Source organism: Equus caballus, chromosome 3 (genome assembly GCF_041296265.1).
Source record: "Equus caballus isolate H_3958 breed thoroughbred chromosome 3, TB-T2T, whole genome shotgun sequence".
Lineage (NCBI taxonomy): Eukaryota > Metazoa > Chordata > Mammalia > Perissodactyla > Equidae > Equus > Equus caballus.
Window position 1 is genome coordinate 86726705 of NC_091686.1, and position 15092 is coordinate 86741796.

The 15092-nt window shown below is 43.9% G+C and overlaps 2 protein-coding genes across 6 annotated transcripts in view; both read left to right on the forward strand.

Annotated features, from left to right (window-relative positions):
• Positions 1-1016, forward strand: part of TEC (tec protein tyrosine kinase) — a 123278-nt gene extending 122262 nt beyond the window's left edge. For all 4 annotated transcript variants that reach the window (XM_001493341.7, XM_023638131.2, XM_070262491.1 and 1 more), the window contains one exon: positions 349-1016. In XM_001493341.7, the coding sequence (XP_001493391.2) occupies positions 349-432 (84 nt within the window). In that variant the 3' untranslated portion in view covers positions 433-1016. The remainder of the gene's footprint in view (positions 1-348) is intronic.
• Positions 1017-3197: 2181 nt separating this feature from the next.
• Positions 3198-15092, forward strand: part of TXK (TXK tyrosine kinase) — a 59607-nt gene continuing 47712 nt past the window's right edge. Inside the window, exon 1 of one of the 2 annotated variants that reach the window (XM_005608789.4) lies at positions 3198-3393. In XM_005608789.4, coding sequence (XP_005608846.1) covers positions 3306-3393 — 88 coding nt within the window. In that variant the 5' untranslated portion in view covers positions 3198-3305. Of the gene's footprint in view, positions 3394-8469; positions 8662-15092 lie in introns of those variants that run through there. The other variant, XM_005608790.4, reaches the window with a different exon arrangement.

The window sequence follows — 15092 nt, forward strand, 5'->3', positions numbered from 1 at the left end:
TTTGATTGAGCAGAGAGGCCATGTGAGGGTTTTGTGGGAAATGAAATTGGGTAGCGGGGCGGGGGCAGGTCATAGAGGGCACTGCAGATTAGCAGAACTGGATGTTGCAGGCGGTCAGGAGCTCTGTTAGGGTCTCGAACAGGGACACGAAAGCAGTGTGGCAGAAAGGTTAGTCTGGCAGCAGTGCCTGCGGGAAAGGTCTGAGCCATTTGAGACGCCTGCATTTTCCCGTCCGAAAGCAATGAGCACCTTGCACTAGTACGCGCTGTTATCTGACTTTGAGCAGTGAGAAATCATGTTTGGAATGGATTCTGGAACCCACCGCTTCTCTTTGATTTTGAATTGTAGAAACCAGAGGGAAGGCCTTCCTTTGAAGATTTGCTTCGCACGATAGATGAACTAGTCGAGAGTGAAGAAACTTTTGGAAGATAAGTGGTGTTGTGACCAGTGGCTTCCACATTCCAAAGCACGAGGAAGAAATGGCACTTGGTGCTAACTTTTAATTTACTTAGCACTTGGACGTGTAGATTGTTTTACTTATAAAGAGGAAACACCTAAAGGGTTTGCTTCTAGACCAGCATTAGCTCTGTGACTGAATCTTCTGGATTATGGAAATGTTGCCTTGGAGATGGTTATTAAAAGTACTCACACAAGTACTTGAGTACCCACTATGTGCCAGGCACTGTGCCCAGGCCCCAGAGTTTGCCCATTTTCAGGGTGCACACAGGGCCATGTTAGTTGCCAGTGGAAGGCCAGGGAATTTGGGAAGGGAAGGGTATTAGGGCCAGGTTCCAACAACCACCCTCTTCCTTTTGACTTCTACAGAATTCTGGGCCTGGAGTATTGTCTAGAATGTGGGTTCTGGATGAATCAGGAATCCACCTTGGAGAACTACCTATCTTCTGTTTTGAAAACATCTGTTTTCAAGACTGCCATTAGTATTACATTAAAAATATTTGTATGCTGTATATATTATACATATATATAATATATAAAATTATATATTTTATAAGAAACATGAATTGTGTTTTAACTGAAACTTTTTTTTTTTTAGTTTTTTTTTTTTTTTAAGATTTTTTATTTTTTCCTTTTTCTCCCCAAAGCTCCCTGGTACATAGTTGTATATTCTTCGTTGTGGGTCCTTCTAGTTGTGGCATGTGGGATGCTGCCTCAGTGTGGTTTCATGAGCAGTGCCATGTCCGCGCCCAGGATTCGAACCAACGAAACACTGGGCCGCCTGCAGCGGAGCGCGCAAACTTAACCACTGGGCCACGGCGCCAGCCCCCGAAACTTTTAATTCTATAATATAGAAGCTAACCTTCTTCCGACTAGGGACTGTGCCTTACAGCTGTCAACTCCTTTTCCCCTGGGGATCAAATATTCCTTACTGAAGAGAGAAAAGGCTGGACCCTTCTATTGCTAATGCCCCCTCCTCATTTGGGTAGACTTGTTTGAGGGTGTCTGTCCAGCTTAAGCCCCGACAGGGCCTGTGTTTGGGCTAAGTGATCCTGCCCACATGGTATCCACAGCTAATTAGAGTTAGGTGGAAAATTGAACAAGGGGCAATCAGTCGTTTTCCATGTCTTAAGAATATGCTCCAGGACGTAGATGCTGTAAGTGGAGGTGCCAGGCTCTGCAGCAGAAGGATCAGGTGACGTTCACTACAACGGCAAGACTCATGAGCGAGCTCAAGTTCTGGCAGAGAGACCAGGAAATAGGGAGAGCATGGTGTATTGAGCTGTCTCCCAGATGGTTTTCAGGAGGCCTGGTTGGACTTGGGTTCTTGGATCAGCAAGATTATCTATTACAGCCTCACAGTAGACCTCACGATCAAGTTTGTTTGAGTGGGTTTCTACCCCTTACAGTCTCTGACTAAGACATTAGCTGAGTTAGAGCCTTCCTTTTTCCTCATGAGCCCAGGGAACAGAAACAGTCTCCATCATCGATAACAGAGGCCGTGTATCGCCCCACACACTGCTCTTGGTATTGGGGGTAGAAATCAGAGAAAGACACGAGGCCTTTCTTCAGGAGTTCATCTGCTCTGGGACAGCTGTGGTGTCCGCTGTACGTGAGAGCGTTGTGTGAACACACAGCATTGTTAGCTGCTCTGAGCAGCACCTTCAGTGTGACCCTGGAGAATCATCTCTTTCCCTCTGGTCCATCCATCCACTGAAGGCTGTCTCTTATTCTTCCTTATCCTCCTTATACTGGAAAAAATAAAATACTTATCCTAAGTCTGGTCATAGTCTGTTTGTCATCTTCCTCCTCATCTTCCTGTTTAACTGTACCCCCATCACAAAAATGTACAAACCTTTTAACTGAATTATAGTGTGTTCAAGGCATTGGTCATACTCGAGCTACACCTTTTCTCCTTCCTTCCTCCCTCACCTTGACTCCTCCTGCTTCCCTGTCCCATCCCATCCTTCCCTTTTCACCTTAAGGAGCTATATTCAAAGTGCCAGATGGCAATGAAGAGAGTGAGGAAAAAGTATAGTCCTTTCACTAAGGGTTCCGTATACTGTTGATGTGGAAAACGAGATGGATAATACTTGGCAACATTGGGAAACATTTTCTTCAAAAATCTTTAAATATTTCACTGAAACTTAAAAAAAAGTTTTTATGTAAAACTAAGGCAAAAGGTGAAGTAAAATGAGAAGAATCCACCCAGAATGCTCAAAGAGATCTTAATCTATAAGGCAGGAAATAGGAAGGGCAACACAAGTATGCTGTCTTCATTAGAGTTGTTCCTTTTAGTTTGAATTTTTGGTTATATTTTCCTAGGTGTATTTTTGATTGTTGATGTTGTGTTTATATTTCTTGGCCACGCCCCAGTCACCTTTTAGGTGTGTTATTGGATGGACTCCCCCGCCCAAACAAAAAATAAAGTTTCCTCAAATGATCCCTGAAGTGTCATTAGAGTGGGAAGACAGAACATTCTAGGCTTGGTACTCCAAAACCTAGAATCTAATTCTGTTTCTACCACTAACTCTGTCCCTTATCCTATCTGTGCCACCATTTCCTTCTCTGTCCAGAGAGGTCGTTTGAATTAGTGACTTTTAAGGTTCCTTTTACCAAAATCTTGTGATTTCTTGAAAATGTTGTTTGCTGGAGTCACCTACACAGTTGGGAATGAGGAACTAACAGCAACCACCCTCAGAGATCTGGATGCAGATTATTGAACTTTCTTAGATAGGCCATTGGGTTGTCATTCACACACTTCTCTGAGGTTTTCAGAACAGGAAAATAGGTGGGGTTAACTTTGCCCGTGAGAAACGCATTGGGTGAGCTATGATTTCAGTTGAAAGATGTGTTTTTGTGACGGGTGCACCGCTGAAGAACTCAGGACTGTTTTGTACACTCCCTGCAGAGGTGTAGCCATGATTCTTTCCACCTGTAAGTAAGATGGCTTTGTCATTTCTCCTCAGGGCTTCTTTGGGACATGTTACTTATTCTTGAACACGAGAGGAAGTTTCCTCTAAGGCGTGGGGCCTGTGAAATTTTGAGGATGATTTCCCCAGATATCGTGACAGGGTTTTGTTTGTTATTTAAATAACCATTGTGATGATGTAATTTTAGTAAATGTCAGCATTGAGAATGCAAAAGAAAACAAAACGAAAATGGTGTCCTTAAAGCTGTATGTGTGAGTAGAAATGCAGTTTGGAAAGTGTTTGTTTTTTAGAATAATATTTAGTGTAAAGAACTCCGGGCTGAAGGCTAGGAGACCAAGTTCTAGTTCTGGATTTGCTGCAGCCTTGGCGGGGGGGGGGGGGGGCAACTTCTTTATATCAGGTCCCCATCTGTAAAATGGGACTCTCTTTTTGCCCACCTCCCAACAAGATATCATAAAGAAACAATAAATAAAAATGACGGGTCCTTCATGAACTTAATTTTGGAGTTGCTCTGGAAGACTGGTCAGTCCCATGTGCAATTTTTTGGAAGTACTTAATAATTTAGCTCTATCACTCAAAAGGCCGTACCATGCAAGTCATTAAAAAATAAAGAAGAAAAACACTATCTGATTTTAATTCTGGTTGATTACGGAACCCAGCTCTAACGAACTCAGTCATATCAGATAAAAGCAATCAAAGGCCAGCTAAGAAAGTTTTTACATCTCTGACTTTTAACTGTCAATAGGAGAAGCTGATAGCACTTTTTAAATGTCATCTTTTTAAGCCGAATCACATCTTAGGACCTAACGCTTGTCGGTAGAATCTGTAAAAAATAAACTAGGCTATTCCAGTTGTACTGACCTGAATGTAACGTACAGTCTTGATCCACTGGTAGATAAAAACGGGGCTACCTGTTATCAGAAATACAGGCCAAGCAGAGCAAAGCAGAAAGAGCAAAGAAGCAGCAACCTGTGTCCCCACCTCCCACAATGGAGGACAAAGATGAGTAGTGACTTAATAAGAACTTTTTTATTAAAAGCTATGTGAGCATCTGTTCTTCATTTCTCCTGAGGTCAGAACTAGAGAAAAGGCTATAAATTATAACAGGAAAGATTCCGTTATATATAAAATAAATAGTGGTGAGAGTTGAGACAAGGATTAGATTGCCTACGGGATTAAATAAGAGACTACCTATTGGTGGAGATACTTTGAGGATCATTCTGTCTGGCCTGGAGAGGCGTGGATTTGACAAACCTCTCACTGTCCCTTCCAGCTTCTAATCATTTGACTTGATGGTAAGAATCACCTGTTTATTTCTCCCATAAACCGTATCTCGAGGTGGCACCATTTTCTTGTGGGTAAAACCGTGAGTGCTTACTGTTGACAAGAGAAAGTCGAGAGAGGCCTCAAGGTGTATTACTGCTAAGCAAAAAATGTTTGTATGTATTTGCCAGGCCAGAGTCATTTGCCAAATACATTTGTCATTTGAAGAGCTGTTGTAGAAGTCTGGCCTCCTAGGCTGCTGTGGGGCAGGAGGAGATCACTGTGGAGGCTGACCTATTAATCATTCTGAAGGATGGGGAGAGCCTGAGTGAGGAATCAGGGCCCTGCCCCAGTGAGGTTCAGTTGGTGAAATGTAACTGGTATTGCCAGCATTCTACCAACTCACTGTCGCCCTGAGAACAGACCCAGCCCAGGAGAGTCATTTAGAGGACGGGGCCCAGGAAGAAGAGCTGGAGGTTTGAAAAGCTCACCTCTTACCTCCCCTCCACCTCATTTTCCTTTAATTTCTCTGCCCTTCTTTTCATCCCAATTTATAAAGTAGAAGGAAAACTAATAATAATTTATATGAGCGGTTCTTAAGTCTTGGTGTACCTGAAGCATGCCTGGGACGCTGTGAAAATGCAGGTTTCTGGACTCATCTCCAGAATTCGATCTGAGAGTGAGGAAGGACCCCTTGATCATACTGCCTTTCTAGGGCCTCTGTTTTCAAAGCCCTCTCATTCCTTATTGTATTCGATTCCCACACCCACCCCCACTAAGTTCTACCTTCCATTATTATTCTGCATGTGGAGATAAGGAGGGGAGCTGCACAGGCAGTCTCTAAGATGGCCCCCATGGTGTCCGCCTCTTGGTATTCACACCCGTGTGCAATCCCTCTCCTTGAGTAGGAGCTGGACCTAGTAACTCACTTCTTGTGACAAGACTCTGGTAAGGAGGATGGAGTGTTACCTCAGACATTAGGTTGTAAAAAAACTGGAGCTTCTGTCTTAGAGCTCCTGGGCTCGCTGTCTCTTGGATAACCGGCTGCCATGCTGTGAGGGGTCTCAGGCAGCCTATGGAGAATCCCCATCAGGGGGAACCCAGCACCAAGGCCAGCCGACAGCTGTGTGAGAGAACTCGGAAGTGAATTCTCCAGCTCAGTCCAACTCCGCTTAACTATAAGTTCGTAAGCTTCGTGAACTTCCCAACCTTGAGCCAGAGGCACACGGCTAAGCTGTGCCTGGACTCCTGGCCCACACCAACTGTGAGATGATAAATGTTTAAAGCCTATAAGTTTGGAGATAATTTGTTTCCAACAATAGATAACTAATTCAGTGGCAAAAGCAGGGAGAGCCATGGGCCAGAAACAAACTTGGCCGCTATCACCACCATTTTGCCTCAGGCGGGAGTTGGTCTCCTTTCTTAAAAATAGGCTCAGTGTTAACTGAGTGGACACTAGTACATGTGTCTTTTGTTTCCAAATTAGTACACTTTCATCCCCCTGCAACTGCCGGAAGTCTGTAGCAATAATGATAACCATTTCGAACTACGTCTATAAGGCTTCCATGCCTTCTCATGTGCTAACCTGCAGGTTCCCCTCTTGCTCCTTGGTGAAACCCACCTGGCCAGAATCGTCTGTCCACCTTCTGCCCACTGAGGGTCAGGCAGCACAGCTTCTGACACAGTGCCAGCTGTAACAGTGGGTCTTGTGGCCACACACTTCTTTACATCACAAGCTGGCCAGATGTCTTAGGTGTGCTCCCTGTGAGCTTGTCACGAACTGAGCTCACAGAGAACGATCTTCTAGGAAACGCTGCTCTGAGGCCTTGGAGCCGAGAGGAATTGTGTGCAAGATAACTGCAAAGTCCACCTCACATCAGCTGGTTACTGGGAAGAAATCAAAATTCCTGCATAGTGTAGACAAGGGCATCATGGGGGGCCATCTTAAAGACTGCCTGTGGAATGCTTGGTGTCTTGGGGTTTGCTCTGGCTGAAGCTGTGAACAGACTGAGCAGTCTTTAGGGAGACTGCCTTTCAGCACCCTTTACTCCCTGAAACACCATCTCCCCTGGTGCCCCGTGCCCCATCCAGGCTTCCAATCTCCTCACCCCTTCCCCACACACAGCGCCTCTTCAGGCCAAGCACCATTCTTATCTTCTACCGAAAGCTATTAGTTTACTGTCCCGTGAGCTAGGTGTCTCTTGTCTGTGAGTAACCAATGAATACCCCAGTGTAGGTATTCCTCTTACTTTAAGGTTTCACAGACAAGGAGAAGGTCAAAAAACCAGTTTGGGATCTAACATAGGGTTGTTAACTTATTTTGTCGATACATTAAAAAAGATAACATCTCTGGTGACTATCATTTCTTAGAAGAATGTACATTTTAATATCAAAAGGAAACATACACAGGAGTGTTCTTTTAGCATTCCTGTTATGAGTGTCCAGTTAATATCAAAAGGAGGCACACACAGAAAACAAGGATAGTTTAACCCCTCAAATATATAAAGAGCCTAAACTCAGAATGAAAGATAGCTTTCTAAATTGAAAAAATTTCTATGAAAAACTCAGCGCCTTTCTCTCTTTCCTTCTTGTTTTCTCTCTTTCTTTTCCCTTATTGGTGTGAGTTCCTACTTTGGCATCTGGAAAGCCTTTTCTGATGCCTCTTCAGAGGTAAAAATCCATGCTAAAGAAAAGCTAGCTATGTGTCACACCTCCTAGATAACATGGGGTAAGTCCTTTAAAATGTGTCTGTTTCCAAAAAGCCCTTAAGAAACAGATCTAATGGTGGGAATTCATGACAGTAATGAGGCAGTTTGGCCTTTCTGTAAATTTCTGGAAAAAAAAATAAGGCATATCTTGTGGTGAACTTAGAGGCTCAGCTCTAATCACCCAGAGCCATTTTTCCAAAGCCACAGGTTTTCAAGGGTGTCCCACTCTCCCCGCCCTTCAGCTGCAAACGCCGCTGGCCCCAGAATTCCTGTCTTAACCCCACGACCTGGAACGCGTGGGTTGAGCGACTAACCGGGTCTTTGGTTCAGGGCAGCTCCTGAAACTGAGCCAGTTATTCATGTTTTCAAATAAAAATCACCAGCCATCTGCCAGTTATTATGACCAAATTCAGTAGGAATGAATTTCACTTGAGGCACTGATTCAGAACGAAACTCTGACATCGGAAATGCCAGGGGATGAACGCGGGGTTACGCTGATGTAAACCTCAAAACATTAGAAGCGGAAGGAACGCCATCAGTTTTGCTTTCCAGACAGCAGCGGCCACCAGCTTTTCATCTGACGTTTATTTGTTGTGCTGAAAGCTGGCCTTGGAAGCTGTTCTCAGAAGTGGCGCTTCTCACATTCGCTCCCTTCCAGTGCCCCCTGGTGGAAACCCTTTCCCAGACGCCCCGCGGCTGTGGCCGCCCACACACGTCCGGAGGTGGAAGGAATGCTAACAGGAGTCTCGCACCGGTGAGAGAAGGGGGGCAAGCCTTCCCAGAAGAACCTGAATACCAAATACAATGAGATGTTCGACCGCTAACCAATGAGAGACGTACGACTTCCCAAAGGTCACAGAGATTACGACGGGATGCGATGCCCTTTTCCTGATTTGTTGGTACATGACACATAATTAAAGATATTTGCTGGGGAATAAGCAGATGAAAAGAACAGCGCAGATGTGAACTTGGGAGAGGAAGCTCTGGCTCCTTCCTGTGATGATCCTCAACCCTGAATGCATCCTTCCAGCGGGCAAATAGTCACTGGCCATCTCTGGGGCATTTTAGTCTTTTCTGGCAAAGGCCCTTGATATGAGTTTCTGCCTGAACTGGGAATTTTCCGAAGGTGCAGAACAGCTTTCTCTCTGCAGATTAATCAGCAAAACAATTCCAAGAATGTTTTCTGTAATGACAGGATGCCTGTGGAAGTGGCTCTCCGTTTATTCACTCACCTGGAAGACGTGTGATGCTGTGAATGGAAAGTGACCATGAATCTAATGATCATTGCTACCTGCTTTGGAGTAAGTGCATTCTTCAGTCTACCACTAATGATGCCTAGTGTCTTGGAAAGTCATGCCAAACAAAGGAACACCAGGGAGCTGTTCAGCTTTCACGATTTACTTTCACTCACTTAACAATGATTTATTAGGCAGCAACTGTGCTGGCCAGAAGGGGTAGAACCGTAAACAAGGCAGAAGTTGGCTTTCCTGCTCCTAGCTGCTCTTCGTCTTCAGGGGAGAGAGAACAAAAACTGACTGTAATTAAAGCAGTGGTGGCATAGATCTGTATACTTTTTTTGGAGGCAATTATCTTTGCTATTGAATCAGGAAAAATGTGTACTTTTGAAAAGGCTTTCTCCTAAATTCCAGGCTGCGGAAGAGAGCAAAGGTAATGAAGGAAATGTCGTTGGGTTCAAAATCCACTCTACTGGTGTGTAGTCTTGTATTGTGAGTTCCGTGAACAGGGGAAGGCCATTTCCTAGTCCCCAGATATCATCACTGCCTGCTGACTGATACCAGCAATTTCTCTTAGAAAGTTCTGTGTATTTAAATTTAAGATATTATGGTGGTTAATTTTACGGTTCAACTTGACTGGGCCTTGATGCCCAGATATTTGATTAAACATTATCTGGATGTTTCTATGAAGGCGTTTTTTTTTTTTTCTTTTTTTAAAGATTTTATTTTTTTCCTTTTTCTCCCCAAATCCCCCCGGTACATAGTTGTATATTCTTCGTTGTGGGTCCTTCTAGTTGTGGCATGTGGGACGCTGCCTCAGCGTGGTTTGATGAGCAATGCCATGTCTGTGCCCAGGATTTGAACCAACAAAACACTGGGTTGCCTGCAGTGGAGCGCGCGAACTTAACCACACAGCCACGGGGCCAGCCCCTCTATGAAGGCGTTTTTTAGGATAAGATTGACGTTTAACTTGGTGGACTTTGAGTTAAAACAGATTACTTTCCAATATGTGGGTGGGCCTTATCTGATCAGTTGAAGGTCTTCATAGACCAAGGACCGACTTCCCCTGAGCAAGAAGGAATTCTGCTAATAGAGTGCCTTTGGACTCCAACTGCAGCTCTTCCCTGAGTCTCCACCCTGCCAGCCCACCCTCTCAAAGTTTGGACTTGCCAGTCCCCACAATTGTGTGAGCCAGTTCCTTAAAAATAAATCTCTCTGTTCACCCTAATACAAGTGTCATGCTTACAAACATGAAAATGCCTTTAAAAGAAGCACTGCAATACAGGCTTACTATTCTGTTTACTGTTTCATTGACACCTTGCCAAGAATAACTTTCAGAGCCTCTTCTGAAAGCTGTTTTGATAGTGGACAGAGAGCCCATTAGAGTCCTGAATGAAGGGAATATTTGCCTTTGAGTCAGGGGTAGAGAGAATGGGCTCAAACAGAGGAGCTGGGGGCTGAAGATCAGCTTTGGCTTACTTGGCCTTCTTCCCCTGTTTTGTCTTCGGAAGGAGAACCACATCTGCTTTTATCTGTTTACCGTAAATATAGCCTGCGAGTACCCAAACAATAACTGCTGAGTGACTCCTAGGAAACTGGGTGAGGGAAAAGGTTGGAAATTAAATGAATAACTGCTGTGTTCTAGGCATTTCGCCTCTGCTATCTTATTTAACCTTCTCATCCAGAAGAATAATCTTGTTATTATGCTCATGGACTCTGAGCCAAACTCTCTGGGCTTGAATTCTGGTTCAACAACTTTTTAGTTCTGTGGCTTTGGACAAATTATCGATCCTCTCTGTTACTCAGTTTCTGTATCTGTAAAATGGAGATGGTGATAGGGCCTATTTCAATGTGTAGGGAGTAAGTTAGTGTAGTATGGCGAGATCGTAGTGTAGTGCCTGCGTGTGGTGAGGGCTGTGTTGGTAGGAGTGGGGAACTGCCTTTCCTAGAAGATAGATTTTATTTCCTACATTTTCCAGATGAGGCTCCTATGTAATTGCCCAGAATCCCCCTCCTTGTTGCTACAAGAAAGTGGAGCCATGATTTGACTTCTGGTTAGTCTGACCCTAAAGCCTGCCCAACTCATGTGCTGTCCTAATACAGAAAAAAATGAGAGAGATTTTAGCCATCTCATTTGTTATCTCATGGTTTGATGCTTGATTTTGGACAAGCGTTTTTTTTTTTAATATATCTAGAACAAAAGGTTTAGACTTAGGACCCACTACAAGTGCTAGCTGAAGCTCCGGAAGCTCAGCGTTCTTCAGCTTTGCTCTTCCACTTAGTCAAAAGGTCGTGGTCAACCTAGCTTTCTCTGCGGCCAGCATCGAGCTGAGATGCTTTGGTAGAAGGAGTTACTGAAAAGTAGAGCCCTGATGTAATGTGATGGTGTGATACTGGTGCGGCCTTAACAGCTTCTTATTGAGTTCTTGCTGTGTGCCAGGCACTGATGCTGGACACTACGGACAAGACAAAAAGTAGAAGATGCAGTCCCTGGAAATGAAAAGTTTGCAATCTAGCTCAGTGGTTCTCAACTAGGGGGTGATTTTGCCCCCAGGGGACTTCTGACAATGCCTGAAAACGTTTTGGTTTCACAACTGGGAGGGGAAGGTGGGTGTTAGAAGGGTGAGGGGGTGTGGCTGCTGGCACCTAGTGCATAGAGGCCAGGGATGCTGCTAAACATGCTGCAATACAAGACAGCCCTTCACAACAAAGAATTGTTCAATCTAAAATGTCACTAGTGGTGCAACTGAGAAACCCCCTGAATGCTGAAGCCTACACACAAAAATTTAAAAGACCATCTCAGGTGGTACCGAATTAAGAACCACAGGGCAGGGCAGCTCACATGTGCTCCGGGAACCCAAAAGAAGATTAGATGGGAGTGGGTTGCAACAGAGGCCCTTTTCAGACCAGAGGCAGAAGTGTGTGAGGTGTCTGTGAGGATAGACCAAGTGGAAGAAGCAAGTGCAAAAGGAACTGGTGAACACTAAGAGTTGGGGGGGGGGAGGGGAGGGAGGTTGGCCAGATTATGAAAGGCCTTGGGAAAATATAATTTTTTTTTGTTTTTTGTTTTGGCTGAGGAAGATTCACCCTGATCTAACATCTGTGTCAATCTCCCTCTAGTTTTCATGTGGGTCGTCACCAAAACATGGCTGCCAACAAGTGGTGTAGGGAACTGAATCTGGGCTGCTGAAGTGGAGCATGTGGAACTTAACCACTAGGCCACGGAGCTGGCCCCCAAGATATAATTTTGACATCATATGTAGTCGAGTCTTTTTAGATGCTGAAGATGTGGAGCAGTTGGTTGAGATAGACTTTTAGGGAAATGAATAGATAGAATGGATTGAAGGAGAGAGAACTCAGAGGCAGGACATTTGGCCAATTCATTCAGTCCATGAATAAACCCTGGTTGCACAACGGTTAAGAGCAGGGTCTCTAGAGTTAGCTGCCAGGTTTCCAGCCCTGGCTGTCCACTCACTAGCACTTTGACTCTCAGCAGGGTGGATTCTCTGTATGTTTCAGACTCCTCAGCTGTAAAGTGCCACCTACTTCATAGGGTCATTGTGAGGATTAAATGAATTAATGCAGAAATACAGGTGTGGGCTGATGAGGGCTTGGACTAGGTTGGGAGCAGAGGAGATAAGAAGTAAAAAACCAAACCATTTGAACAGATTAATGGCAGATTGGATATAAAGGATGGAGTTCAGGAAGAATCCAAGGTTTCTTTGGTGGACTCATACCCAGACATGGGAAAATTGGAAAGGGGAACTGATAGAATAGTTTTCTTATTGGGGCTAGCAAGGAAGATGATAATTCTGGTTGAATAAAAGATAAGACAGTGGCTGAGTTAAAAATAAAAGCCTTTTGCATCTATCACTAAAAATCACATATGTGTAAAAAGTTATCAATCCTAGAATAGTCACTTAACTATCCAACCACAGGCCTACCTGATTTTCTGGGGGATTTCATGTTTTCATCTACAAATTTTAGTTTTGAAATATTTCAAGCATATGGAAAAATGTAGAGAATAATATAATATGCCAGTGACTGTTCAAGGAGTGATGTGACCATTAGACGTATCTTGGCCTTGATGGTATTAAATGGTTTTAGTTTATATTAAAACATGAGGTCATAGATGGTCATCGCTCACCTTGCTGGGCCAACTTACAGAGGTTTCTAGGCTGAGTACAGAGTTTACTCTGTTTTGGCCTGTGGCCAAATTGTTCTTCTTCTTCAGTATCTGATAGTAATTTTCCTACTACATAAGCACTCAAAGTACTGTTTTCCCTTAATTCAAGGACTTTCATGATCTAATCCTACATCCCCACTCTTATTGTTCACTGCTTCCTATTGTACCTGCTTATTCTGTCCCCAAATACAATTTTTATTTCCCATAAGGACTGGGTCAAGACAGGTGGGTGTTCTGAAATGGTTATAATTTGAGGCTGCTTCAAACCAATTGATTCATGTATTCATTCACTCAACAAATGTTTGAATAAGTATTATGTGTCAAAAACTGTTCTAGCCTCTTGGGAAATAACTGAACAAAATAGAGAAAGATCCCTGTTAACATTCTAGTAGGGAGACAGACAGTAAAAAAAAAAGATAAACAAATAAATTGCATAGTATGCTAGAAGGTGATAAATGCCATTAAGAAGAAAAGAAAAGAAAAGTAGAGCAAAGTAGGGAATCTAAAAATTAGGGGACGCAGGTGGCAAAGATAATCGATTGGGGTGCTCTTCATTGAGAAGGTGCGATTTCAGCAGACTTGAAGGAGTGGAGAGAGTTAAGAAGGTTGATACCTGGGGGAAGAGTTGTCTAGGCAAAGCGAAAGCAAAGAAGCTATGGTGAGAACAGGCCTGGTGTGCTCCAGGAGCAGCCATGAGAGCAGTGTGGCTGTGGTGAAATGAGCAAAAGCATTGGAGAGAAGATGGGAGGCGACAGGAGACCAGATCCTGGGGGGTTTTTATAGGCTATTGTGAGAAATTTGGCTATAGTTCTCAGTGAAATGGGGAACCATTTAACACTATCTTTCTGGCCACCTCTGAAAGGGACTGTAGCACAATGGCTGTTTATTTCCCATTGGTGTGGGCTCAAGTTTCAGATCTATCTGTAAATCAAGCCTGAGCTCTTTCCTCCTCCATTAGCTGATGAGGAACTCCCCTTAAGGCCTCTGGTGTAAGTTGAAGGAGAAGCAGAAAGAATAGGTACTACGTGAATATGAGTCATCTGTTCATGAAGTTTTCTTGAGCCTCCTGGATCTACTGGGGCTCACTTTCGTATATACCACTACCGTATTATGAGGGATTACTGCTATGCATTCCCAATTTTGTGGTTCAGTGAATCAGATAGCTCAGCTCATGATAGGCAGTTTGGATCACATAAATATTTCATGATCCATGGTCTAGCATTCAGTCTTCACCAAAAGCAAGCCAGGACCTACTTTTCAAATGGAAAATAGTTATCAGCACAGAGTCAAGGCAATACTCCAAACTCCTGGGGCTTTAGGCTGTGATTCTCATATTGGGACTTTCCAGAAGCTCCATACAGCCAGCATCTTGCCCTCCCTTTGCACTTCATCCCAGGCTCCCATCAATGATAATTCAAGTAATAATTGTTATTTCTCCCAGCAATGAAGCTATCCATGGACCCTTAAATATATGACTAAACAAATTCTAGATCTAATTTTGACTCTGTTTCCTAGAGCCATTTCTGATACGAATTTCTGTATCACTCAGGGTTCCAACAGGAAACACAACATACTTAAATTAGAATAATTTTTTTCAAGTTTTATTTACAAAGGGACGAATTACAAAGGTGTAGATGGGGTATGGGAACCACATAGGATGTGCAGGAACCTGAGTCCAGTAGTAGTGGAACTGTCACCATCCCTAGGTCCACAAGGACCAGGAAAGGGAGAGAGTCGAGTGGAGCAGAGACTACTTGGATGGGAGATATGATCTGCTTTTGAGGGACATGCTCACTCAAGGCAACCTCTCCACAACTTCCAGGGTCCCCAAGGGTATAATCCAGCCAGAAGCCAGATGTTTGGAAGCATGTTGAACCAAACCATACAGATTACTTTTCCAGGTCAGACTACAAGGTAGAGAAGAATGAATACCAAGAGGCTGGGCTCACTAAACCGTCTTAGAGGCTGGCTATCACATTTAATCCCTACAGGTCATCCTTCTAGAACAGAATAGGGTGGAGAGGAGTAGAGTTATCTGGCATAGTAATCAATATATATTAGTTCCCTTTCCTTTCACAGAAGTTGACCTTCTGAACCTAGATTCCTGCACTATTTACTTGCCTTTCTCTGATTTGGGACATTACCATTGCTCAATCTTCGGGCTACCGACGCATTGGTGATCCAGGGTAAACTTCTTATTTCTACCGTGGAGATAGTTCTAGTCCCACCGCAGGCAAGGACTCATCTTTGCTCCCACAGGTGTTTCACCACTCACCCCTGATTTAATAATTTTCTCTCTTCCTTTGCCTGC